This window comes from Callospermophilus lateralis, chromosome 11 (assembly GCF_048772815.1).
Source record: "Callospermophilus lateralis isolate mCalLat2 chromosome 11, mCalLat2.hap1, whole genome shotgun sequence".
Classification (NCBI taxonomy): Eukaryota; Metazoa; Chordata; class Mammalia; order Rodentia; family Sciuridae; genus Callospermophilus; species Callospermophilus lateralis.
This window is the reverse complement of record NC_135315.1, coordinates 41,091,700-41,119,001: the sequence shown is the minus strand read 5'-3', so window position 1 is coordinate 41,119,001 and position 27,302 is coordinate 41,091,700. Positions and strand designations below refer to the sequence as shown.

Below are 27,302 nucleotides of genomic sequence, written 5' to 3'. Positions count from 1 at the left end.
GGGGGTGCAGGAGGAGGCCCTCGGCTCCAGACCTGCCGCATTTCATCCCTTCTTTCCTTGGGGCCATCAGTCAGCTCTGTGCCGTGGTCATCTACAGGTGTGTGCCACCCCCCAGCCGTCAGTGAGTAATCTGGGCACCTGGCACAAGGGAAGTGACCAATGGATGTATAATGAAAGAATGGAAAGGAAAAGGAGAGGAGGGATAGCACTGTGGGGAGTTCTGCTGGACAGCGGTCCCCCTTGGGTAACAGGAACCCAACGCCCACACACTTGGTCTCCAGGCCACAGATGAAGGAAGAGAGGAGGAGCCGGAGGTCACCCGTGTCAGAATCACCACAGCAGGCTCTGAGCCAGAGGGGACAGGTCCTATTCAGGTGGGGACCGAGGGAAAAGAGTGCCACCATCACTCCCGTAACCACATCCCCACACGCTGCCTCTCTTCGTCCGCAGAAAAGGCACATTTCCAGGAAACCCACCACAAACTCTATTCAACTTGGGGACAAAAGCTGGAGGGCTATTTAGCTAACCCCACAGGGACAGGGACACCCCAGGAAGGCAACGCTGGGAAGAAACAGGGGGACCAGAGTGGCTTCACCTGTGTGGGATTCACATGTGTCTTCCCAAGGGAAAAATCAGATGTGGTCACAAAACCATGAAGAGTCTGAGAACAACAGAGAACAAAGGGGCCATCTCCAGAGGCCTCAGGAGCAACCTGGGGCAAATCACCCTGTGGTGTGGAAGGCAGTGACAGACAGGCAAAAGGAAATAGCCAGACTTCACCGGTCTGGGAGGCAGACGGCTAGGTTGGGAGAGAGACCTCATTTTAAGCCTGGCTTCCCCAGCCTTCACCCCACCGTGACTGCTATTCATTCTGGTCATTTCTTTACCTTGCAAATATTTGCCAATGGCCTCCCATGCCTGGCGCCATGCTGCTAGGCACACAGCCTCCTCAGGACAGGCCCCTGCCTATGTGAGCAGGTGGGCACCACCCAGTCACTCACAAGATAGTGGGTTTTGTTAAGTTTGGGTTTTTTGGGTGGTACCAGGCCTCAAACCCAGGGTCTTAGGCATGCCAAGCAAGTGCTCTATCACTGAATCACCCTCTAGCTCACCACAGGATATCTTGAAGAAGTCTCTTACTATTCTCCTGTTAAGGAAAAACAAAAGTGAATTTTTTGTTTTGTTTTGGATACAAACCCAGGGTCACTTAGCCACTGAACCACATGCCGAGGACTTTTTATTTTGGGACAGGGTCTTGCTAAGATTCTGAGGGCCTTGCTATATGGCTAAGACCAACCTCGTGAACTTGCAATCCTCCTGCCTCAGCCTCCTGAATCACTAGGATTACAGACATGTACCGCCGTGCCCAGCTGAAGCTGAGTTTTTATAGTCTCATACAAAGATAAGACTAAGATGAAAACCCTGCAAAATAATATATATTGAATGACCCTGTTTTAGCCAACAAAAACCAGGAAGGGAACAAATGGGTACTGTCAGTTCAAATGACCAACAATCCTGAAGGGGTCTGGCAGAGGAGGTTCCCTGTGTGGGGGGGAGCAGGGAGCGCCTCTGCTTGCCGACTTAACACCACTGCACTCACTGGGTGTGGAACACAGTTGAGAACACCATCTCTCAGTGTCTGTGGGTATCTGTTTGCTTCCTGATCATTTCTTGCGTGGGCTAAAAAAGAAAAGCTGCCTGAAAACACATCAGGAGAATTTGCTCAAAATCAGTGAGAGAAAAGCCTTGATTTGGGGACACTGGGGACTGGGGGTGGGGGACCGCGTTCTGTCTGTGGGGCAGAGCTCCCTGCTCCATCCACAGGGTGCATGGTTTATGCAGGATCCCAGTGGGACAGCAGGTTGCTACCTGAGCCCTTCTGAAGGAGAGTGGAGGATGATTTATGGGAGAATAGACACACGAGGCAGAGCCGCCATTTGGAGGGATTGGAGAAGACGCCAACCTATATGGCCTCCCCAAAATACCTCACCTGCCATTTCTCATACGGGTAAACAGAGGCCCTGAGGGATGAAGTAACTTGCCCAAGAGCTCACGGGATATAAAAGGCAGAGGAGTCACTCTATATTCCCACAGACTCTCGGGTTCTGCCTGCACCCCGTGCCTGGTCATCTACAGGCACAGATGGTCAGGGCCATCCCGGTTTCCACTGGTCAGTAGCTCCAGGAGGTGGTGGCAGGCACCTTTGGTTTACCTGCAGCACCTCCCATGGGGACCTACAGTGGCCATTCTACAAACTGCAGTCAGGTGTATGTATTTCTTGCCTAGAAAGGGAGGAACAGACACCATATCTCCTGGCTTCCATTATCCCTCAGATTCTCTCCTGATCCCAGAGGAGTTTTTGCTCTAAACCCTGCCCCTGCACGTGCACACACACACGGAACTACCTCTTCAGAAGGCTGAGCTCTGAAGTATGAACTGCTTTGGAGAAGCCTGTCCTCAGGCCAAACTTCAGGGTCAGGCAGAGAGAGCCAGCTTAGAAGCATCCTCCAGGCAAGACCGGCTGCCCCACAGAGACCCAGGGGACCTATCTCTTCCCAGACTAGGTTTCTGGAGAGCCTGGTGGGTATTAGGTCCTTTCTGAAGCTTGACAAGGGGAAGCCTCTCCACGGCAAGCCCAGACACCAGGGTTGGACATTGGCAGGACCTTGGCATCGGCATCCCCCCCCAGGGGAGCTGAGCTGTCCTGCTGGCCCTTTGGGGACTCTCTAGCTTTCTAAGCAATAGTTGGGATAAGGAATTAGGGCAGGCAGGCCAGGGAGACACTGCCACTTAATCTTCAGCCTCCAAGGCTCTGGGGCAGTTGGACACAGTAGAGAACACACCATCCACAAGGGCCGAGCATCAGGGAGGGGTTCCTGAGGCAGGGCGGGCGGGCTGGAATCAGGGCCGAGCACCACAGTGACCATTCAACACACCAGGGACCCTGGTCTCTCCTCTGCCTCTCTGATTGATTCTGTGTACATGGCCCCTACACAGTTTTACAATTTTTTCTTTTTTCTCTTTTGGTACTAGGGATTGAAGCCAGGATCACTCTACCACTGAGCTATATTCCCAGCCCCGTTTTTATGTTTTATTTTGAGGCAGGGTCTTGCTATTGCCAAGGCTGACCTCAAACTTTCAATCCTCTTGCCTCAGCCTCCTGAGTCTCTGGGGTTAGAGGCATGCACCACCACATCCCTTTGGGCCTATAAGTTTCTTAGGGAGCATATGGGGACAGGGTGGGTCCTACCTATTTCCCAACCAAGAACAAGTGTGAAAAAGGTCTTTATGCAGCTTACTGTCCAGGTCAGGCAGAGACAGCATGAAAGTCTCTCTCTATACTACCAGCCTTAAAAAGCTGAGCAGAAGATTGCTTTGACTGTCTTAGAGTATTGTAAAGGACTCTGGCAACATTTATTAAAACTCAGCTTGGCAACTTCACTTCCAGGGTTTTCTTCCAACAGAAGAACACAGGTGCACAAAGATGTTCTTAATAACAGTGTTTGTGATCATAGAACACATAGACCATTAAGGGGAAGAAGCAGGTTTCAGAACCATACATCTGGTCCACCCTACGTGGGCAAAATGAACCATACACAGAGGAAAGTGAGGCCAGAAAATATTCAGAAAGATGAGCAATCTCCTGGGAACAGGGAGGAGGGACTTCCTTATCTCCTTCTTGGCTTTACTTCCCGCCCCCCCCCCCCCCCCCCCGCGAAACACACATATCTTCTGATAATTTTAGAAGAGATGGTTCCTTTGGCAAGATAAAAAAATATCTGGTGCGATGGCTGCCCAACAATGTGAATGTACTTAATGCTACTGCACTGTGACCTTAAAAATGATGAAGATGGTAAATTTTGCTATTTGTGTTTTTATCATAATTTTAAGAAATAATAATAATGGCAAAAGCACAACAATGGCTCCTAGGGTTCTTTGGAGAAATAGGTGGTTCCAGGAGCTGGAAAATAGGAGATGAGGCTATAGAATATGGTCATGTCAGAAAGTGAAGAAATGCCCCCAAACCAAAACAGAATGAAGGGGGCCAAGCCAGAGGACCCAGGAACCAACCTGAAAGAGCTCTCAATGGCCATAACTGGAATAATTTGAGCAGCACAATAAATCACGCAACACTGAATAACAACCCAAATCACAAAAGCTTGTTTGGGGAAAGACGGAGTAAAAACACAGTGGAGGGCGCTTGTAGCTTTTCAAACCCAAGCAAGGGCACACCTGTAGTCCCAACTACTAAGGAGACTAGGGTAGAAGGATTGCTTGAACCCAGGAGTGGGAGACCAGCCTGGGCAACATAGTGAGACCCTGTCTCAAAAAAAGAAAAGCCCATGGGGCTGGGGCTGTAGCTCAGTGGTAGAACACTTGCCTCACATATATGAGGCACTGGGTTCGATCCGCAGCACCACGTAAAAATAAATAAATAAAATAAAGGTCCATCTACATCTAAAATATATTAAAAAAAAAAAAAAAAAAAAAAAAGCCCAGGCAAAAAGCTGCTGGGCCCACTGTCTGCAGGCACCTCAGGCAGGTTTTACAGCCCAGCCCAGCTTCCTCCTGCTGTCCTTGGTACCAGCAGAGGAACAGGAGACAGACACTGGGCCCAGCTCTAGTACTGCACCTGTGGGTAAGCAAGCAATGAATCAGGGGTGGCTCCTGCATTTGTAGCTTTAGCGACTGGGTGGGTGATGATAACATGTACTGAGAGGGGGAGAGAGCATGAAAAGACAGCATGCACCTGGGTATGTCAGAGACAGAACAAGAGACTGCTGGAGACATGTTCACGTTCACAGGTCACTGGGCAGGAGGAGGTGCTCCTGCTCTATCTCCCGGGCCCTCCCTTCCCATAGAGCTCTCTGACCAAGGAATAACCTGGTTCTCAGCTTCCACCCAGCTTTTGGGCTCCATGGCCTGCCTGACCCCAGGATCCAAATGAGCTGGCAGGACCTCATGGACCACCCAACTCCACCAAATGGCGCATGACTTTGTGATTCAAACATCGCCTGGCCCAGAATCTGCTACACCCAGGGCCTGGAATGAAAAGACCCCAGTCCTGACTGCCACCACAGAGCTCTCCAGGGCAAAGAAGTCCCGGCAGCCAGCCTCCATCATCCCGGAAACACCGCACCCCTCTCTCAAGGACCGGCACGAAGGGGCTGAGTCTCCTACACCTCGCAGATCACTGGAGATTACGCAATCCCATGGGGGTGAGATCATCTGCAAGATGGCTCTGGACAAGAGAGGAGGTGAAAAGGCCCAGTGTGGAGTCCAGCATGTTGGGTTTGAACCTCAGGTCTGTCCCTGATATGAGCTCTGTGACTGTCACTGGACCCCAGCCCCCAGCACTGATGTGAATGTGAGGAGAGGCGCTTCCTGTCTGAGATTCCAAGGAGGGAGGAGGCATGGTGTGTTGGGCTGGGGGACAGGAGCAGCCATTTGGTTCTTCATAGTCTCCAGGACCATGACTTTGAACCTGTGACTCTCATGACAGGTTCTTCCTGTGCGGCAGAGAACTATTGGGCAAGAAGATGGGTAGGGAGGTGGATGGAGATGTAGCTCATTACCAAACTGTGTGTATGTGTGTGTGTGTGTGTGTGTGTGTGCGCATGTGTGCACACAACTGTTGGCTGGTGGCGAAAGCTCAGGGAACCTCTGTCCCACAGAGCAGTTTCCTTTGACCTTCACATCAGCCCCACCCTTTTTGCCTGTGTTTAAAGAACTGGCCCACGCCACAGTCATGAGGGTCACCAGGGCCTAGGAGAGTTCAGGGGGGTGTCAGTGCAGAACTCCCCCATGGGACCCCCACTCCGCCCCCCACCCCGCCCCCCACCCCACGACAGAAACCTCTTATGCTGGTGTCATTTCCCATGCAAGAATCTCTCCTGGGGAAAATTCCTAAGAATCCGAATAGCCTTGAAAACAAAAGTAACCACTATTCTACCTAACAGCCAGCAGCTGCAATTAACCCATATCATATGCACTCAATAAAACATTAATAAATAAATGATAAATATAAGTTGGGGGTAGGGGCATGGGACTAAGGATGGAGACTGAGGCAGGAGAAATCATCTGAGCCCAGGAGTTCAAGGCCAGCCTGAGCAACACTGCAAGATCCTGTCTTGTAATTAATTAATTACTTATTTTTCTCTGAGTGGTGGGAACAGCAAAAGTGACTATGTCCCCTTCTCTTTCTGTTTTCCAAAGTATCCATATATAATGAATTTGAGTTATTTTTTCATACAAGAGCTAGAGTCCAACTTTTCTTGTTCTTTTTCTTTTTTTCCTCTCCCAAATACCGGGATTTGAATCCAGGGGTGTTCCACCACTGAGCTATACCCCCAGCTCTTTTCAAAACTCTTTTTTTTTTTTTTTTGAGACAGCTCAGTTGTTGAGGTTTGGACTCAAACTTGCAATCCTCCTGCCTCAGCCTCCTGAGTCTCTGGGATTATAGGAGTGTGCCACCACTCCCAGCACGAATAGATCATTTTAATTTGAGTATGAAAGTAGTGCATTGACAAGATCTGAGTGGGGATATTATTTCTGCCAAGCCCTGATTTTCTTACGCTCCATAAGCACTGCTACCCCTGATACCTGGCACTGCACACTCTCCGTATGTAGTGGTTGATCAGTAGGTTGGTGGGTTGCATGAGAAGACAAAATAAAGGGAGGAAGACAACATGGTGTAGCAGAAGAGTAGACTGAGACTTGTTTCTAAACTCCAAAACTACCACTTACCAGCTTTGTGATTTTAAACAAGTTGCTTAATCATTCTGTGCTTTCATCTCCTCAAGAACAAAATAGCAAAAATGTTAATACCTTCTCTATAGGATTTTGTGAGAAGGGATACTATGTTTTTAAATACTATGTAGCAACTGCTACTCAGCCAAAGCTTGCAGAAAAACTGGCTATTGTCACTGTGATAGCGAATGCATGACCAGCACAGTCAGGCTGCCTTATTTAGAAGGTAGTAGCCCCCAGGACACTTGTTGGAACCACATTGACACTAGGGCCCAGCCGACTGCTGCTGTCACCCCCTCCTGCCATCCCCTCCCTAAAATCAGAGAGCATCTTCCCTTGGTCCTAGCCTGGGTGAAGCTCGCCCAGGGTTTGTGCGCGTCATCTTCTTTTGACCCCTCACCCCCGCCCCCTGAGCCACGTACCTGCGCCACCTCAGGCCTCACGTTGAAGGTATCCAGCCAGTCGCTGAAGCGCGGGTAGCTGTTGAGCTCGGGGGTCCTGTCGCTGGGGGGCACGCTCAGCTTGCACTGCCGCTGCTTGCAGATGTAGCGCACCAGCTTCGCCTGCGGGGAGTCCAGGAGAGGGAGGTCATGTCCATGGGTGGCAGGAGCAAGCAGGCAGCCCCAAGTGAGCACGGCCCGGGGGGGGGGCTGTCCTGGTCCCTTTTGCAGCCACTCACACAGCAAACAGGAAGAAGGGCCCAGGGGAGCAGGCAAGGAACCCAGGAGCCACCTACCACCCCCTGCTGCACCGGAGGATGGCCAGCGCGGTCCTGCCCTCCGGCCCCTGCTCCCCGGGGAGGAACAGAACAAGAAGGATCAGAACAGAGCCCAGTTAGACAGACGCAGGCCCTCTGCCCCGTGGGGCAGCGGAGCTGGAAACAGACACCATGGGAGATGTGGGGGCTCAGGGAGGATGGGCCACCTTCCAACCAGGACGCTCAGCCTAGCTTCAGGCTGCCAGGGTTGGCACCCAGGGCATCAGTCACACGCAGGCGCTGTGGCTTTGAACAAGTTACTTAATCCCAGGAAAGCCTCTGTTTCCTCCTCCAGAAAATGGGATAATAACAGAAGCTCCCTCTCGGGGAAGTTAAGAGGAGACACAGCACCTAGCACACACCCCGCGCACGTGACCACCCAAAGTGCTGGCTGCGACCGCTGGTGAGAGCCCTGGACCCGGGTCCCTAAGTAAGCATTCAGGGATTCACACCCGAAAAGTTTGCAAATTCCAGACAGTGGACAGACTGAGGCCAAACTGACAAGCACTGGCTCCAATGGGTGCCTCACGCTGGATGGAGGGAGGTGGTGGCAAGACACACAGGAGGGGACACTTGGGACTGGCTGTACAGACGGGGATTGTTCCAGCAGGAGGTCAGCCAGGCGACTCCACAGGTGGAGGTGAGCTCACCACCCAAAGAGAACCAGGGAGCCGCCTGGCTTGACCAAGATGACCCAGAGAACAGTGAGAGCTTCATGAGGTGGTGACAAGACTCTGGCAGCCTGACTTCCAAGCTTCCCCCAAAGGTAAGCGCCACCTTCAAAGTCTGGCACAGGAATCTGCCCCTTGGAGACATTCCCAGGTCCCACTGCCCTGGACAGCAGGCTGCTGTCTGGCTGACTCATCCCTTCTCCTTTCATGTGTAAACTTCTCAGTATACTTCTCTAAAGAACAAGGACTCTTGTTAACACACACGCTAAAAAATTCATCATTTTAAGCCAGGTGCGGTGGCGCATACCTGTCATCCCAGCAGCTCAGGAGGCTGAGGCAGGAGGATCCTGAGTTCAAAGCCAGCCTCAGCAATGGGGAGGCCCTAAGTAACTCAGTGAGACCCTGTCTCTAAATACAATACAAAAAAGGGCTGGAATATGGCTCAGTGGTTGAGCGTCCCCGGGTTCAATCCCTGGTACAGAAAAAATAATAATAATAATTTTATATTTCAAATATCTAAAAAGACTCCCAATTCCCGATAAGGACAGAAGTTTACAATCAATCATTTTGGGACCAGGAACACCTTTAGTGTTCTGGGGAGGCTCTGATCTCTAAGAACAAGGCTTCCCCCCGACACACACTTTACAGTATTGGGGATTGAACCCAGGAGTGCTCTATCACTGAGCTATATCCTCAGACCTTTTAATTTTTATTTTGAGAAGGGCCTTGCTAAATTGCTGAGGTTCTCCTCAACTTTAAGATCCTACAGCCTCAGCCTCCTGGCTCGCTGGGAAAATGTGTGTACCGCAGCACCAGCAGAACAATACTTGTTAAATGCATACAACAAAAATCAGTTATATTTAAATTTATTTTTCAAGATACTACTTAATATTGTGATGGAGTGATAAAAGCTTCCTGGTTTTTTTGTTCGTGGTGGGGATTGAACCCAGGGCCTTGTGCATGTGAAGCAAGTACTCCACCAACTGAGCTATAGCCCCAGCTTTAAAAGCTTCTTTATTAAAGTCTTAAATAATATCTAACAGTGAGTCTTACAGTTGTAACAAAATTTGGGGCCAGATAGCTTTTTCCACAACTGTAACGAGGTATGAAAATATCTGGGACCCCTCCAGGTGGCCGAGTCCAGGTATCTGTTGACTGTACCTTGTCACCTACGACCTGATTAGACGACAGGTAAGGTGAAGGGAAATAAAGGTGCAGTTTTATTTCTGCTCCATCTTCATGGACCCCCCTAATTTCTACCCACAGACCCCAGATGGAGAACCCCCATGGTTAAAGGGATGTGAGTGTGAAATGAGACATACAATGACAATAAAAACCAGCCACCATGTCACCCTTTCTGGAATTTCCCCCAGACTCCAGTTTGGTCCTACCTCCAATTTAACAACCCTGATTGAGCCCTTCTGGGGTCACTGGCTGCAAACCCTGTAAATCCTGCTCCGTTCAGGGTGCCAGAAGGGTCAGGAGCATGAGGGAGCCACTGCTAGAGAGGGGACACTCTGCTGTATGGTTCTGATGGGTGGCAAGGGCACCGACACAGAGGCAAGGCCAGGGCGTGCCTGCGGCTGGAGCCAGTGCCGTCCAGGGCAGACATCGCTAATCCAACACTGCGCAGGCTTCCAATGTGACCAGACATTGCTAATCCAACACTCTGTGCTGAGGCTCACAGCTACCAGTAGCCACATGGGAAGTCCATTTGCTAGTCTATGAGGAAACCTGAGCCTCTGGGAACATTCTTCAGGATAAACATAATTGTCCCAAATGTCACTTTTATCCGGAAAGTCTAAGTAGGGGGACTCACATCTGTCTTTCAGGTTCCTACCCATCCTTCCCAGTATAACCAGAGGCAAATTCCAAAACTGGGGCCGGGCCTCCCTTACCAGGATCATCTCCATTCCACCCCACCCCTGTCTCTGCCCCACCTCCAGGCACACACCCACCTACCAGCTGTTCCTCAAATACTTGCCTAGTTTCCTACCCTGGGGCCTCTGTTCAAAATGTCCTTTCTGTCCAGGGGACCCTCCCTTCACCAAACCCTTTCCAGGCCCAGTCAGGATTAGAATTTTGTTCCCCTCTTGGCAACAGTCACCCGGACAGTGGTGGGAGCTGACAGCTCTCAGCGGGTTCCCCCCACAGACCTGAGCTCCCAGGCACGAGACCACACACACTTCTGAGCTGAGCAGAGCCAGGTTCAGATCTGTCATTTACGGGTTGTGCAACCTCAAGAAAGTTAATCCGCTTCTCTGAGTCTTGGCTCACTCCTCTGCAAGACGGGAATGACTCGCTCATACGGAACTCTAGGATGGGAACCCTCAGATGACAAGGTCAGGTCCCCCGCCATCCATCAGAGGAGGAACTGTGTCCTCCCCATGCATATCTGTCCTCACGTGCCTGTCACTCCATCTGCAGTGACACGTGCTCCCGACACGTGTTCATAAACGGCAGAGGAAGGAGACGCGCTTTGTCCCCATCTTTCCCACAGCCAGTCTGTCCCTCTGCTCCCGATGGCTCTGAAGCCACAACTGCAAACTCAAAACCAGTCGTTTCCACATTAACTGAAAAGGCTGGGCTCCTGGCGCGATCCATCTGTCACCAGCATGGGGGTTCTCAGGCCACCCCTCTGGGAGGGATTGATAACACATCTGTTCTGCACAAGACTTTGGCCATGGCTGGCCAATACACAACAGCCGGTTTAGCTTGGCCAGTATGTGGCCTTCTCCAGTTCAGATCCTTCCAACCTACCCATCATCCCTTGCAGCTTCGAGACACTCATCCCCCCTGCCAGACAGATTCTTCCCAGGGGTCCCTCGGCCTCCAACTCAGCTGAGACACCCCTTTCTCCAGGAAGCTTCCACAGCCCTCCAGGCACTAGACCAGATTATGAATGTCAGTTCTAATTTTTTTTTTTTTTAACCTGTCTGCTTCCTTCTTTAAGTTGAAATCCCAGAGAGATTCTAGGTCACCACCAGCTCCCCCAAGAAGCAGCACAGTGCCTGGCACACTTTATTTTAGACCCTTGGTTGAATGAAATGACGAGGTGAACACGCAATGCATGCTGGAGCTTAGACAGGTTCCAGGTTTATCAAAACAACATGGGGAAAACAAATGCCCAGTGAGAAAATGATGAATCAGGAGCGTGAGCATCTCAAACATCACAACAAGTGCCCCAGAAAAGGAACGAGAGGTTTGTTTGTTTGGTGTTTTGTTTTGTAGTGTGGGAGATTTGAACCCAGAGCCTCACACGTGTTAGGCAAGTGCTGTCCCACTGAGCTACATCTCCAACCCTGCTTTTTACATTTTATTTTGAGACAGCATCTTGCTAAGTTGTCCGGGGGGGCTCGAACTTGTCATTGTCCTCAGTCTCCTAGGTTGCTGAGACTATAGGTGTGCACACTGCCCCCAGCTTGTCCCCTGTTTTTGTTTTTAAAGACTGTTAGAGATCCCTGCTAAAGAGCCCAAGGAAGGCCCAAAGGCAGGTCTGTGCAGAGAATGAGGTGACTTCTCACTGCACCCAGACAATGCACACAGCCGGAAGACGCCAGTGCACGGTGGCCCTTTTGCTAGTGGGTCTCAAGTTCTGGCAGCTGCTGACACCTGAAGACCTGGGTTCTGCTGAGGAGCAAAGCTCCCCTAACTCCCAAAGGATGGATCCCTGGCGCACAGCAGCGAAATAGAACTGCTCTTTAATCTGCAGAAAGCCCTGGTGTTCACAGATGGACCAAAGGCTACTTTCCCAGACGAAAGGCAGCGGGGCCGGCCAGGCCAGCCCAGGGGCCCGCCAGGAGAGCTTCCATCTGTGGCATCATCCTCTCTGACCACCAAAACCACAAAATATAAATTTTCCCCAATAGAAAAGCACCTTTGGTTCCAGCGATGGGACCTGCAGCCAGGGGGTCGGGAGGACTCTGGCTGCAGAGGGGGGTCTGGGCTGCAAGTGCATCTCCCGGCCCCAGTATGCCTTGTTTTGGGGAGCATGTGCCCACCCCTCCCTTGCCACTCAGCCCGGCTCCAGGGAAAACCAAAGAGCCCACGAACGGATGGTGGGTACCACCCGATCCACCGCGCACGGAAAGTAGCCCGACTGCGACACCCACGCTCTGGTCCAGCTTTGACATTTAGCTGAGCTTCAGTCCCACTTATAAAGAGAGTGTCAATTTATAGAGAGAGGGGCCAAGTGAGCTGTCACTTACATAAGTGCTCCACACGAGCAAGAAAAATAAAGGTCCCCCACGTCACCGATGGTTACTTCAGTCACACCCACGAGGCAGGCAGCACAGCTCCGAGAGGAAAACCTCCAGCTCAAAGCCCCTCGCCACTGCACAGGCAAGAAATGTTAACCTGTCGGCCTCAGTTTTTCCATCTGTAAAATAGGGTTGATCTACTGCTGTGACCGTTCACCGGAGAGAATATGGATGTAAAATATTCAGCAAAACGCCTGGATTGAGGGAGACGCCTGCTCGGTGGTGGCTGTGGAGGGTGGTGTCCTCATCAAGTTGTCCTTAGGTCCCCTCTTATGACCTCCTGGGCAGGAGGGACCACATGAGTGAGATCAAGCCCATATCTAAGATGCTAAGGATGCTGAAAGCTAGTGGTGGCCTTGGGGATGATGCAGGTGGAACTCGGGGATCAGGCACATTCATTTGAAAAGCAGGACCTGGGCTGGTCCAGTTAGCTCCAGGGAACCGCAGCCCTTGGGGGCCCTCAGGGCCCTCGCCTTTGCCCTCAGCACCAGAGGGCGTGACCTTTTGTGGAATGTCAGCAGCTTTGGGAATGCTGCTCACCAAGAGGAGCACGTGCACCCTAACCTGGCCTCCTCACCAACCTCGAATGTCACCTGCCACTCCAGCAGCTCCAAGCATGATCTGATCACCAGCCTCCCCAATGGCGGCTGCCAAGAGCCTCACTTTAGTGATGGTGAGACCTGGGATCATCCCTGAAGAGCGTGGGCCTAGCAGAGCGGACGCGGTGCAGAGCGGACACGGTGCAGAGCGGACACCAGCCAGGCCTCACCCAAGCACATGCCAGCGAGCGAGAGAAACTTCCACAGGGAAAAGAAGCCGCTCTTGGAACTGCCAGCATCCCCGGAGACACGGAGGCCTGACCCATCTGCTTCCTCCAAGCTGATCTGGGAGGCCAGCTCCTTGAGGCCACAGAACCACCCGCGTCTTGGAGGCTGCCAGAGAGAGCTGGAGCCACAGCAGTGGCCACCCTGCCTCCCAAAGACAGGCCATGCCGGCTGGGGAAGGGTTCCCAGCAGAAGGCTCTTGCAGGCTTCCACAGGGTGGATGGCTGGCTGGGGACCAGCCCTTGTCACAGACTGGACGAGGGGTCAGTGGTACAGGCGAGCATGCCACCCCTGAGCACGGTGTGCCCACGCCTCCCACTGCACCTGGGGCAGCCAGCCACGCCATTAGTTCACTGCTGCACTCCCCGCAAAGGAGGCAGCGGGTCAGCTGCTGGGCAGACCTCTGCTCCACCCTGGGCACCATCAGTTACCAGCTGTGTGGCAGAGACTAGTTTAATTTTTAGTTGTAGTTGGACACAATACCTTTACTTATTTATTCTCATGTGGTGCTGAGAATCGAACCCAGGGCCTCGAACATGCTGGGTAAGCGCTCTACCGCTGAGCCCCAGCCCCAGCCCCAGCCCCAGAGACTAGTTTAATTTATCTCAGTCTCCTCATCTGTGAGGTGGACCACCGAATTCCCTGCAGACTCCAGTCTGCGAGTGCTTGGTTCGGCGACCAGAGCACACAAAGTGCCCCGAAACAGGACCCCGTGAGCACTACCCTGCTCAGCCCACCTGCTCCTCAGTGAACAGAAGCCTCCAGACCTTTGGTGGGGTCACCAGGTCACACCCTGCCCAGGCTTTCTTGCACCTCTGCAGGAAACACCTCTTTCCTGACAACACACTTTGCAAACTGAGTCAAACTCCACCCTGAAATTGCAAGGTCTGGTTCGGGGAGGTCCCTTCTGTGGGTGACAACTCACAAATCCAAAATATGGGCTTGTAACCCTAATGCTGCCTTGGACATGGGCTGCTGCAGGACCCGCTCAGTGACCCGAGTCTCTGTGTCTCTAAAGCAGGGCAGGAGATTGATCTGTGGCGACAGATGTGACAGATGTTGAAACAGACAAATGAATCCCGGGCACAGGCTGAGACAGAGGCCAGATTCCCATGTACAGCAGTAGGCTCCCTCAATTATGGAAACCACGTCGATACTCAGTTGTCAATCAGGTAGAGTTAATAAGCTCCATCAGCCAGATGCAGTGGTGCATGCCTGTAAGCCCAGAGGCCCTGGAGGCTGAGGCACGAGGATCACAAGTTGAAGGCCAGCCTCAGCATCTTAGCAAGGCCCTAAGCAACTCAGTGAGACCCTGTTTCAAAATAAAATATTAAAAAGGGCTGGGGATGTGGCTCAGTGGTTAAGCACCCCTGGGTTCAATCCCTGGCACCAAAAACAAACAAACAAAAAAATATAAATCTCCATCTGTATTGTCCCACAGCCCTTCTCTCCATAGATCCTCAATGAAAACTCCAGGAGGTAGGAATGAGAGTAGGTGTCTGACAGCACATGGTGACATCCTACTCTTCAGAAATCTCAGAGCTGGCCATGTCCCCGATAACTGTCATTCCCTTCACAAAATACAGTCCTGTGTAACTGAAAACATTATAGACCCCTCCTGGCTTCTGTCAAGATCTGTGTACTTAAGGTTGAGAGCAAAACAGGGGGACACTGGGTGCCAGGCAGCCGGCGGGGCTAAAGGAGGCCTGCTCACCCTGCAGGTGGTGACGCACACCATTCTGAGTCCCATCTCGGCACCATGACACGCTGCTTATTATTTATTAGTCACTCAGAAATAGTGAAACCACGTGTTAAAGCCCCCAAGACACACGGGTGTGTTTTATTATGTCCACCTTACAAATGAGGACACGGAGGCACCAAGAGCTTATGAGAAAGGAGGAGCAACCTCGGTCCCTACACCGAGCCTTTCGCAACAGCCACCCGCCGCCCGCTCTCCCGGGGAAGCTGCCAGACGTGTGCATTTCTGCAGAGGCAGCCTCCCTGCCAAGCCTCCCACCAGCAATCCTCCTTGACGTCAAACTCCGAGTCGGGAACTTCAAACACAAACAAACAAGTCTGCCCCAGACCACAAGCGGAGACGTTCCCAAGGAGGCCGGGGTGAGAGTAGCCGCAGCTGGGACCCTGGATCTGGGGCTCCCCGCCCTGTCCCGGGCTCCCCAGGGCTGAACTCCAGACCTAACGACAGGCTGCAGATACGAGCCTCGGCCCAAGGCTGGGACAAAGCCAGGTCACTCTTTGGCCTTTGTGGATGGGTGTGAGTGCATGTCAGGGCCAGGGGGTGGGCACGCAGGGACCTTGTCCTGAAGCACTGATAAGTCAGCTAGCTCCTCTGCGCCAGGAGCACCCTCCTAGTCAGGGAAAGGAGGCCCAGTGGGTTAGAAGCACTCACCAAGTTTCCTAGGAAACCGGGGACAGGAGAGGGGCAGGGGGGAGGCCAAGGATAAGACTTTCCTTAGAGACACCCGCTGCTCCATCTCATGCTCAGGGAGTCTGTGAGTCACAACAGGACTCTAAGAAGGAAGTCACCTGGCCAGGTAAGGTGGCAAACACCTGTAATCCCAGCAACTCGTCAGGGTGAGGCAGAAGGATCACAAATTCAAGGCCAGCCTCAGCAACTTAGCCAAGCTTGTCTCAAAAATAAATAAATAAAATTTGAAGGGGGGGCGCGGTGAGGCTCAGTAGAAGATTCCTGAGTTCAATCCTCAGTACACACATACATACACACACACACACACACACACACACACACACACAGCATTTGCCTGACCTAAATGTCCTAAGACAGCATCTACCTGAGAAGCCAACAGCAAAACAAATAAAAAACTGCTCTTAGACCAGTGCAGTGACACACACTTGTAATCCCAGCAGCTCAGGAGGCTGAGGCAGGAGGATAGCGAGTTCAAAGCAACTTCAGCAAAAGCGAGGTGCTAAGCAACTCAGTGAGACCCTGCCTCTAAAAAAAGTACAAAATAGGGCTTGGGGGTGAAGGCTGGGTGCCCCTGAGTTCAGTCCCTGGTACTGCCTCCGCCCATAAAAATGCTCTTCAGCAAGCAATACTGACCTTCAAAAGACCTTGAAATAATCTGCCTTGAGTCTTTCAAAGTTTGCTTCCTGCCTCAATTCAATAGGATGAGCCCTGCACCCGCTCTGTGTTCTTAGTGCCAGCAGTCCTTGAGGACCAGGGGGACAAAGTGGGCTAAGTCACCAGTGGGAAAACAAGACACCCACTCTCCCCTCAACTCCCCTGGGCTGAAGTGACTGCACAATATGAGGGAAGAAGCACGTCCCTCCTTCATCCAGTCTCTCAACAGCCAGCAAATATCCTCCCCAGTGGTGGTCCCATCACATGGTCTACAGCTTGAGGGACTCACGGGTGGGGGCCATGGTGTGTCCACAGATGCACCAGGCTGAGGGACGTGGGAGGCCACACAGCGGTCAGAGGGGTATGCCCACCCTCTGCACATCCATGACACAGCGGCCTCGGTGCCCAGTGCTTCTGCTGGGAAACCAAAGGGACAGTGGCCCTCATCCACAGAGCCTGGGTGCCCATTCAGAGGCTTCACGTGGCCGTCTGAAGTTCAGCAGGCCTACAGGGCACAGCCACAGAGCTGGTCGACTCTTGAGCTCCTCAATAACAACAGGTGACCTTGAAGAATTCCTGACCCTCCACAGTGAAAGGGACCCGGTGTGAAGCACCAAGCAGAGACCTAGAAAAAGGCAGAGGCCGCACCTAATGGCAAAAATGAAACCTGCCCTGACCTGTCCTCAAGTCTCCCTTCCAGGGAGGGTCGGGGAAGGCAAGGTCCTTCAAACTCTGACCAATCAGCACCTGCCACGAGTAGGCAAGGAGGAGATGGTGCTGGATGCTGGACAGGGAAATGGACTTCCTTTCAGCGCACGTGACTATTTGCTTAGCAACTGAGGTCATCACAGAAAAGGATGTGCAGGGGGTCAGGGGTCAAGGGCAGGTGAGTGCCTGACACTAATGCCAAGCAAGTCCCCTGAGTGATAATGGGTGCCCCCTAGGCATGGCTCCTTATCTACCTAATATCCACTTCACTCCTGGCTACTTCCCCGCTCACAGAGCCCACCTGTGTCTGGGGTAGCACCATGGACAGGGGTGAACTGGTGGTCTGAGTCCCCGTACACTGTAGGCCCCACGGCCCCAGCCTCAGAGATTCTGATACAGTTGATCTGGGTGGTTTCCCAGCAGAGCTGTCATGATGACCCAGTCGCCACTTCTGATATCCCTACATGTGACAGCTCTGGCTATGTTTGCTGGGGAACTGCAGAGAAGACGTGGCACAATCTCTGAGGCTGCCCACACCACCTGCCCCCTTTGAAGATGGACAGCGGCAGCAGCTATCTTGCAACCATTAGAACAGCCAAGAATTGCCCAGAGAACCAGACAATCATTGCTGCCAACATCACTTGTGCTGAATCAGTGCAGGCATGCCACCAACTCCAAACTTCTTATTTGTAGGAGAAACATAATGGCCTGTTTAAGTTACATTTCTGTAATTTGCGACAAAAGTAGTCCTTTCTAACATTTATTAAGGCCACTCTATTCCAAACCTCCTTCTAAGACTAATGTTTCCCGTTGGCTTCCAGAAAATCTACAAGAGGATAAAGAGGGGTCTCCTCTCATTTGGAGGGGGGCCACATGCTATCCAAAAGTATTCTTCCAAAAGTTCTTCAAAATTCCAAGGAGCAGTTAATTTTTTATCAAGTTCAATTGACCAGTCCTTTTGTTGGTTTTTACTTTGTGCTTTTTATCTCCTAAGAAATCTTCACCCGGCCCCAATCCACAAAGATGTTCTCCTAGAAGTTTCACAGTTGTGATCTTTTTTGTCTAAATCTAGGATCTGCCTTTGAGTTAATTCTTTTTATTCCAGTTCTAATTTTACCACAACTGTTTTTTTTTTTTTTTAATTGACATTCCGCTGTGCTGGGCTGCGGTATGCATTCCATACGTATTATCTAATAACCACATTAATCCTCTGATAGGTACTATTACTAATCTCATTTTACAGATGAGGAAACAGGCTAAGAGCATTACAAATACTCAAAAAAAAAATAAAAAAAAAGGCCCCTCATGTACTACAATCCATTTAGAGTAACTTCAAGTCTATTACACAGGACCTGGAGTACAGGACATTGGCTTGACTAAAGAGGAGACTGAGGCGGAGTCCTGGTTGTTTTAACCAGCCTGATTCGATTCCTGCTACTTGGGAACCCGCCTCCCTCCAGCACCCCTGCCCTTAGACACCGGGTGACTCGATTTCCAGCGGTGCACACAGTCGGGGTGGGATGAAGCAAGACACTCAGGGTCTTGCACATGCTACAGAAAAAGGATGGGGGAAGAGCCTCTGCTCTTGGCATTGGGTGTTAAGAATTGTCCTTCCCCATCAGGGGGCTGCAGGATCCTCTGAGGCTGTGATGGAAGCCTAGACCATCTTGGTGGAGTAAGGATGGAGTAAGTATTTCATAGTCTATTAGTCTAAGTAATAGACTAATAATAGTAAGTATTTCATAGTCTATTAGTCTATTAGTCTATTTCTGCTCCCTGGAAATCTTGGTTGGTCTGGGGCTGTTTGGTCCACCAGGGTCCAGAGTCTTCCGGAACCCAGGCCACAAGGAGCTGTGCGTGCAGGGGTGGGGGCACGCCAGCTGAGCCCAGCCTGCCAGCTGCCCCATCAAGGCATCAGGTGTATAAGTGGGGCTTCCTCGGACCTGCCAGACCAGGAGAGGTGACACGACCTGGAGGGCACCACCTCAGTGCCACGCAGGTCTCTGTCCTCGACGATCCCCAGGAGACTGCCCAGAGCAGAAGGCTGGAGTGGGTGGAACCCGAGAAGGCCTCAGAGGAAAGGTGATCCCTAAAATGAGTTCAAAGGGTCATGGTGGGGTGGGGGAGGGGCACACACAGATGGGGGGTGGGGGGACATGGCATGTGCAAGGACCACGGTCAGGAAGGAACTTTCTTTTTAAGGGTGTAGTGTGTAGAGGGGAGGGGGAGGGGACCAAGAGCAAAGCGGGCCCGGGACCAGCTCATGCAGGTCCTGGAAAGCTCTGGGTAGTTCCTGGCATCTGCACTCCGTCTCCCAGACGTGGGGAGGAAGTGCGGGAAGAAACGTGATCAGATTCGCATATCTGAACCATCATCATTCTGGAAACCGTGTGGAGGACAGATGGAAGTGGGCGTGGAGAATCGAGAGAGACAGGAAGATCAATTAAGAAGCCACCGCGATTCAGCAAAAGATGAGAACAAAAGGTAATTTAGCGCGAGTGGCGGTGTGGGTGGAAAGGAAGGGGCAGATTCAAGAGATGTTTTATTAGCATTTTTACTACGAAGACAAGACTTCCCTTCTTGCTTGTCCAGGGAATTTCTGGCATACCAGTCCCTTGGAATGCAGGAAGCTGAAGCGCTGAGTTTCTCCAGCCAATGAGCCAACACGCAGAGCCCCGCTTGTTGCTTGATTTACTAGAACTTGGCGCTTTGTGGGAGAGGAGGCCTTTGGCGGCAGGCCTGGCCTGGCGGGGCACAGCCTAGGGGCAGCAAACTGCCCAGGTGGTCTCCCTCCACAGCTGAGCAATGCACCTGCTCCCCTCCCAGGCAGAGGGGACCTTGAACTTCTAAAGAGCAAAAGACACTGCTCCATCAGGGGCCCCTTCCACTCTCCCCTGCAGCCCCAGAGCAGGGCCATTCTCCAGGCTGGAGCTGAGCACGCCTCCCCAACCCATAAGAGAGGGAGACAGACACAGAGACCCTGATCCATCCATCTCCCTCTACTCAATTGGAGAGATCACAGGGATCAGAGTCAGACAGACCCAAGGTCAAATCTCACTCTCAACTGTCATTTGCACAGGGGGGCAAATGACAGAATGTCTCTGAGCCTCATTCAGTCAATGAGGGGGAAAGACTGGCCTCAAAAGATCACAGTGCAGGTTGGGTGGCCAGCAAATATTTGTTTGCAATTTCCTTCACTGCAGCCTTAATCATGGGGAAGGTCATGCCTTTGCCTGTGGACGGGGAGACCAGGTGAGCAGGGGAGACTTCAAAGGGTTGAATGAAGGTCTTTGTCAACGGATGGATCTGCTGGTGTGTCAGCAGGCTCCCCACAGGACAGGCAGAGCACCCCACCATGGAAACAAACACCTTGCACACGAGGGCTGACGGCACCCTGTTTGCAATCCACAGTGCACCTGAGGCCTAAGGGGCCCCTCTGACACCAAACACCCTCGCTGCATTTCAAATATGACCAAAGTGACCCACCAGTCACTCACGGGACTATCCAGTCTTGCAGATTTAGGAGCATTTTAGAGAGACATCTCATCTGATCCTCATCCCAAATATGGTTAGAACATTTTATTTATTTATTTTTGGTACTGGGGACTGAACCCAGCGGTGCTTTTCCAGTAAGCCACATCCTCAGCCCTTTTTATTGTTTGAGATAGGGCCTCACTAAGTTGCTGAGGCTGGCCTCAAGCTTGTGATCCTCCTGCCACAGCCTCCTGAGTTGCTGGGGTTACAGGCGTGTGCCACTGTGCCTGGCCATCACCATTTTATACAGATGAGAAACCAAGGCTCAGAGGTGGCACAGCCAAAGCCATCCAATACGGAACCAGCGTCACATCCACCACACACTCCTCCCCCAAAGGAAAGCATGATTTTTATTTTTTAAAAAATATTTTTAGTTGTCAATGGGCCCAATACTTTTAGTTATTTATTTTTATGTGTTACTGAGGATCGAACCCAGGACCTCACACACGCGAGCCCCAGCTCTACCGCTGAGCCCCAGCCCCAAGGAAAGCAGGATTTCAAGTCCACAGTTGAACACTGAGTCCCACCAGGGAAGAAAGGCAGGGTCTCTTGACAGGAACATCTCTTTGCCTCTCTTTGGAAGGAGTCTGCAAAGGCCATTCAACCAGCCATGGCCTCCTCTATTATAAAATCTTCCAAGCTCTCTCCTGGTGAGACCATTTTATCTGGGCAGCAAAGCATACGGGGTTTAGATTTTTGTAGAAAAAACCTAAACCCCAGGAATGGAACTGCAGCAAAACCGAGCCAGCCCCAGGTCTGGGAGAGGAAAGAACCCCAGGCGCCCTCTCCATCCAGCAGCAGCCCGAGGCCGACAGCACCACTTCCCGGAGCACCTCGCACCTGGGCTGTCAGCTGTCACTGCCTCCTGTCACCAACGCGATCATCAGGGGGAATGAGAAAGTGTTCTGATAACACAATGTCACTGCTGGGCAATCCCAGGAGCACCACCAGAAGCCTAAGAGGAATGGACAGTCAGGGGCTCGGTCAGGAATCCAGCAGACCCAGGGCACTGCCCAGCTCCGCCACTGACAAGCTGCCTCGACTTGGCGCGAGCTACTCCACCCCTCTATGCCTCGGTTTCCTCATCGGTAAAACAGGGGAAGCAGGAGACGTAAAGTGCTTATTAGCACTAGGCGTGGGAGACTGTTAGCACTGGGAGCCACCTCTACCACGGCAATTCCCACCTCTAGGTATCTTTGAAGGCAGCTGGAATCTGACGGATTTTGAAGATCTTAAATATGTTCCTGGGTGAGCACACTGACATGGCAAATTCCAAGCTACCCTCACACATTCCTGACGGGGCAAAGGCAGATGAGGCCGGGTGTGGCTGGAATGTGCTCACCCCAGGGTGGCTTTCCTGAAACTCCCTTGATTCTCAAGAGGCCAAGAGCAGGTCAACAGCCACGCCAGACCAAAGCCCCGAGAGTGACCTGTGCAGATGAGCCAGCGAGGCAAACCAGGACAGCTACCGAGGCACACAGCCCAAGGAAGCCAGGCCAGGAGGGCCCAGCCCATGGGTTGAAACGGGAGCTGTTCACAGGACCTTGGGCGGAGGTGACACAGCTCAATAAGACACACACACACACACACACACACACACACACACACAGACGCATGCACACGTGCACACACCTGCTAGCCCGGACAAGTTCCAGCCAGACACAGAAGGAATCCATTTTGAAATAAAGACAGGGCAGGCAGCAGGCTGCCAACCTCCCAGAAATCAAGTGATCCCACTCACATGGATAAAGCGCTCATCATGTGCCGGGCTCTGCTTTAAATGCCTTCCACCAACTCGCATGACTCTCCGAGCAGACCCCTGGGCGGTGCCCAAACCTTGGTTTGCCCCTCTATGAAATCCCCATTTCATAGAGGGGCAAACCAAGGACAAGGAAGTCAAGTCACGCAGCTAGTAAGGCCCACGCTCTTAACCACAAGCCATATCACCTCCCTGAGTGACTGGGATGTGCACCAGGCCATTGCTGGCATCTTGGTATGAATACTCTTACTTACAAAGGAGGACCCAAAGGTCAGGGAACTAACCCAATACCGCCCCACTGGTCCGCATCAGACCCAGCTCACATCAGCAGATGCGCATGCTCCGTGCTGCCCCTCCTGGCTCAGGCGCTGAACTGGACCTAACAGAAGGTCCCCAGCCACAGCCTGTGCTCCAGAGTAGACTCTTCCCACTGTGCTCCAGATGCACTGGGACTCATCATGGACACAGCACACACACCCTGTCCCCCAACCCAGCCAGAACCTTCCAGAAGGTCCAGAGGCCCCAGTAGTACCTGGGAGAGAATCCAGCAGCAGTCATCTCCTCAGGGGGGCCTGCAGGTCACATCCTACTCCTTCCTACTGGATGGCAGAAAGAACCAGAACAAGGATCTGGACACACACACACACACACACACACACACAATTTTGCATGAGACCTGATTTTGCTCACACACAGACCTCCAGGCAAGCAAGCAGTCCACACCCAGGCCACACTCCTGCCAGCAGACAGCGCACACCTCATGTTCCCACGGCCCGTTCCCAAGTGACCCGGATCTCATACTCGAGTTAACCCTCCAGGTGCAGGAGACCTACCTGACCCTACTGGAGGAACCCCAAAGGGCTCTGCATCTCCTATCCTGTCTGTTTTCTGTGTGGTCGCAGATGTGGCTCTTTTAGGGGAACTCTTAATAAGACACACACACACACACACACACACACACGAACATGTGCACACACCTGCTAGCCCGGACAAGTTCCAGCCGGACATAGAAGGAACCCATTTCAAAATAAAGACAGGGCTTTATGCCACCTGTCTGTGCAGCCCTCACGGAGGACCATGACCACCAGCCGGGACTCCTGGCAGGACTGGACCCATCTGAGATACCAGGAATATCTTAAACCCCCAAATCCTAGAATGTGCTAAGATGAGAAGGGCCTTCAAGGTCATCTCACACAAATGTGTAAATAACCGACAGGGAAAAAGAGAGAGGGTCAGGGACCAGCAGCCACTTGGTCAACATCACGCAGAGTCAGAAGGTGGTGCCGGGGACCCTCTGCAGGCTCCCCCTGGCTGCAGGGCAGAGGCCCGGGTCCTCCTGCTGGATGAGCAGCCGGCCAACTGCCTGTTTCCATTCAGCGAACTAAGGACTGTTTTAAGAAGGGTGTGAAAGCAAACTCACTCCATCCAGAGAGCTCAGTCATTACTACCCCACGGAGGGAGGAGAGCCAGACACAGGGGCAGATGTGAACCTGGGCGATGCCCCTCTGCAGTCCAAGCCCCACGACGCGGGCAGGCTGCTGCTAGAGGAGGTCATCAGCCTGTGGAGCGCAGCGCCCCGCAAGCAAGCTCAGGGCAGCTCCATCTCAGCAGCCCCCACAGAGGGTGGCCCCATCCCCAAGACTCGCCCACACAACCCGAGGGAGCAGAGTTCCCCTGAAGGAGCCACACAGAAGACAGACCCAGGTGTTCACCATGGATCCCTGCACGGAGCCTGGAGCATGTGACCAGGGCCACCAATCTCCCTTGGCTTGCTGTAGCTTCGCCATGGAGGCAAGGAGGGGCCAAGGGCCTGACTCCGCCAAGCATGAGTCTGCACTCCTGTGTGCGGCCTCCTTGAGGCTCAAGAACTTGAGTTTTCCTCCCAAAAAAGGAAGCCATTTCTCAATGTATTGCTACATGCAGATACTGAGAAACAAAGCCAGAGGCCAATGGGGCGCTGGCCCCAGGGAGGGGAGGGGAGGGCGGGCATGGGCCACACTGTGCGGGAACCTGTCCATGCAGGGGCCGCTCCCAAGAGCCACCCAGGGAAAAGAATGACCCATGGACCAAGAATGACAGAAGGCACCGCTAAGTGGGTCGTGGTAAAACCCCTTAATAAAATACAATAAAACCACCAAACAAGTTTACAAAAACACAGGAAGTTTTTTTGTGTTACTCTGTTGAGTGACAAGAGGCAGGACAGGGAGCTGCCTGACACATGGCCACATCTACGTAGGAAAGACTCTTAACAATCTTTGCCTGGAAAATGCATCTGAATGAAAACCCTGGATGAATGCCAACCTTGGCGGATGTAGGGGCTCATGCCTGGAATCCCAGCAGCTCGGGAGGCTGAGGCAGGAGGATCACGAGTTCAAAGCCAGCCTCAGCAAAAGCAAGGCCCTAAGCAATTCAGCAAGACCCTGTCTCTAAGTAAAATATAAAATAGGGCTGGGGATGTGGCTCAGTGGTTGAGTGCCCCTGGGTTCAATCCCTGGTACCAAAAAAAGAAAAAGAAGAAATGCTAACCCTGACGTGGGAAGGTTACAGGTAACCATTTTCTTTCTTTTTTCTATTTTCTGAGCTTTCTGTAATTACCATGCACTGGTTTGATGGGGCTATTACTGGTAATAATACATTTTAAATTGTCAAAAGACGTGGCGGATTCTTTTCCAAGCAGGGCAGAAGATTCTGCATGGCTGGTCATCGTCGTCGTCTGGCTTGGAGAGGAGTTGAGCTCGGCCCCATGTCCCGCCTTGCCACCAGGGGTGACTTCAGGTCCCTCACATGCCCTGCTGGGTCTGGAGGTATAGCGAGACCTCACTGATTCCCAGGGAAAGAGGAGGGAAGGAAGAGAAGACTTGGACGAAGCGGCATTAGACTCGTTTTGCTGAAACGTGTGGGGCTTTTTTTCATTTATTTATTTTTTTTAAAAGAACAGCATGTGTTCGTCTGTCCTTCCATTCAAGAATCTAGAGTCCCTATTGGTGACCAGGCCAAATAATACAGAAATGGGTAAGATCTGCTTGCCACCCTAAAAACCCTGGATTCTAGTAGGGACCAAAGGTTATCAAGGGACCATGCAAGAGGGTATTTGGCAAAGGTCTTACAATAGACAATGTAGGGGGAATTCAAGAGTGAAAACCAAAACAAGTTTGTGGAAAAGTTGGGCTTTGCAGTAAGCCCTGGAGAACTAGCGGGAGTCCAGAAAGAGTTCAGGAAAATGAGCCAAGAAAATGGCCATGCTCATCTCAAAAGAAAAGCACAGGCAGGCACAGCAGTGCATGCCTGTAACCCCAGCAACTTGGGAGGCCCAGACAGGAGGATCACAAGACTGAGGCCAGCCTCAGCAATTTCTCGAGGCCCTGAGAAACTTAGCGAGCCCCTGTCTCAACATACAAAATACAAAAGGTTGGGGATGTGGTTCAGTGGTTAAGTGTCCCTGGGTTCGATCCCTGGAACCAAAAAAAAAAAAAAAAATTATAATACAAGTGATCCAACCAAACCTTCCCATTTCACTGACAAGCAAGGAAATACAAAGGTTTCTGGTGACATGAGCAGTGAATTCTCGTGGTTCTCTGGGTCTAGATGGGTGGCCATGGGAGCCCTGAGGGGCACTGCCTCCCAGGAGGGTAGCAGAGAAACTGGATCCTGCAGCAGAGCTCTACAAGGTGACATGCGGCCTCTGACCCGCGAGTCCCCTTCTAGGAATTTATTCTAAAGAAACAGGCCGAGCAGGGGCCATTCACGGAAGGACAGACTAAAATAGGCACCGAGGGGGAAGTAGGGGAGCCGCTGATGGGCAGAAAGCTGTGAGGCAACTAAAAAAAAAAAAAAAATACAAAACCCCTGTTTTAAAAGAACCATGACACGACACTATCTGCAGCGAGTTAACAGCTCCAGATAAGAAAAGGACAGCAACAGCCCACACCAGGTACCTTTTTACTTTGGCCTTAGAGCATTTTCTTCTTTTTTTTTGGGGGGGGGGGCGGGGAGGTCAACATATTTTACAGCAAAATAAACATATCAAAATGCAAACACTGGAAACTGAGAATTTTTATTTGATGTTTTTACTTTTTTGTATTTTCTAGAAAAAACAGATGCCGCTTTTATCATCATACAGCGCTGCTGTTTGGACTGAAAGAAGACTAAGTGGGGGAATCCTGCTGGGTGAAGAAGCAGCCATCCTGGCTTGGTGGCTAGGTGGGTTGGTTGATTTTTTTGGTACCAGGGATTAAACCCAGGAGTGCTTAACCACTGAGCCACATCCCAGCCCTTTTTAATTTTTTTTTGTTTTGAGACAGGGTCTCGCTAAGTTGGGTTAGGGCCTTCGCTAAGTTGCCGAGGCTGGCCTGGAACTTGTGATCCTCCTGCCTCGGCCTCCGGAGTCCCTGGGATTACAGGCTGAGGCAGGAGGATCGCGAGTTCAAAGCCAGCCTCAGCAAAAGCAAGGTGCTAGGCAACTCAGTGAGATCCTGTCTCTAAATAAAATACAAAATAGGGCTGGGGATGTGGCTCAGTGGTTGAGTGCCCCTGAGTTCAATCCCCCTGCCCACAAAAAAAAAAAAAAAAACAGTGCATCCTGAGTTCAGAAAAACTACTGTGAAATCCCCAAACATACCTCTTCTAAACATGGGGACAACCAGGATAAAGCCTTTGATAGAAGCCCAAGCCATCAGCTTCTTCTACCATCTGATTTGGGGCTAAAAAGAATGGATAAGAAGACAGGGTGTAGCTCCGTTGTAGACCTGGATGGCGGGGGGATGCGGCCCGGCCCTCCGTGAAGCAGAGCTTCATCTCCCTGGAGCCCACGGATACGTCTCCAGGCTGACCCTGGGGAGACGTCCGCACAGCAAGCTTCCCTGGCCTCCCCAACCACTGCATCCTCTTGGACGAAGAGGACGCCAGCAATGCCAAGGTCAGCTGTCCCCAGAGCAAGC

General features: G+C 51.9%; 1 protein-coding gene across 3 annotated transcripts in view; it reads right to left on the bottom strand.

Annotated features, from left to right (window-relative positions):
- Ksr1 (kinase suppressor of ras 1) overlaps nt 1-27,302 on the bottom strand; it is a 143,803-nt gene that overhangs the window by 57,666 nt on the left and 58,835 nt on the right. For all 3 annotated transcript variants that reach the window (XM_076870133.1, XM_076870135.1, XM_076870134.1), the window contains exon 2: nt 7,173-7,313. In XM_076870133.1, coding sequence (XP_076726248.1) covers nt 7,173-7,313 — 141 coding nt within the window. The remainder of the gene's footprint in view (nt 1-7,172; nt 7,314-27,302) is intronic.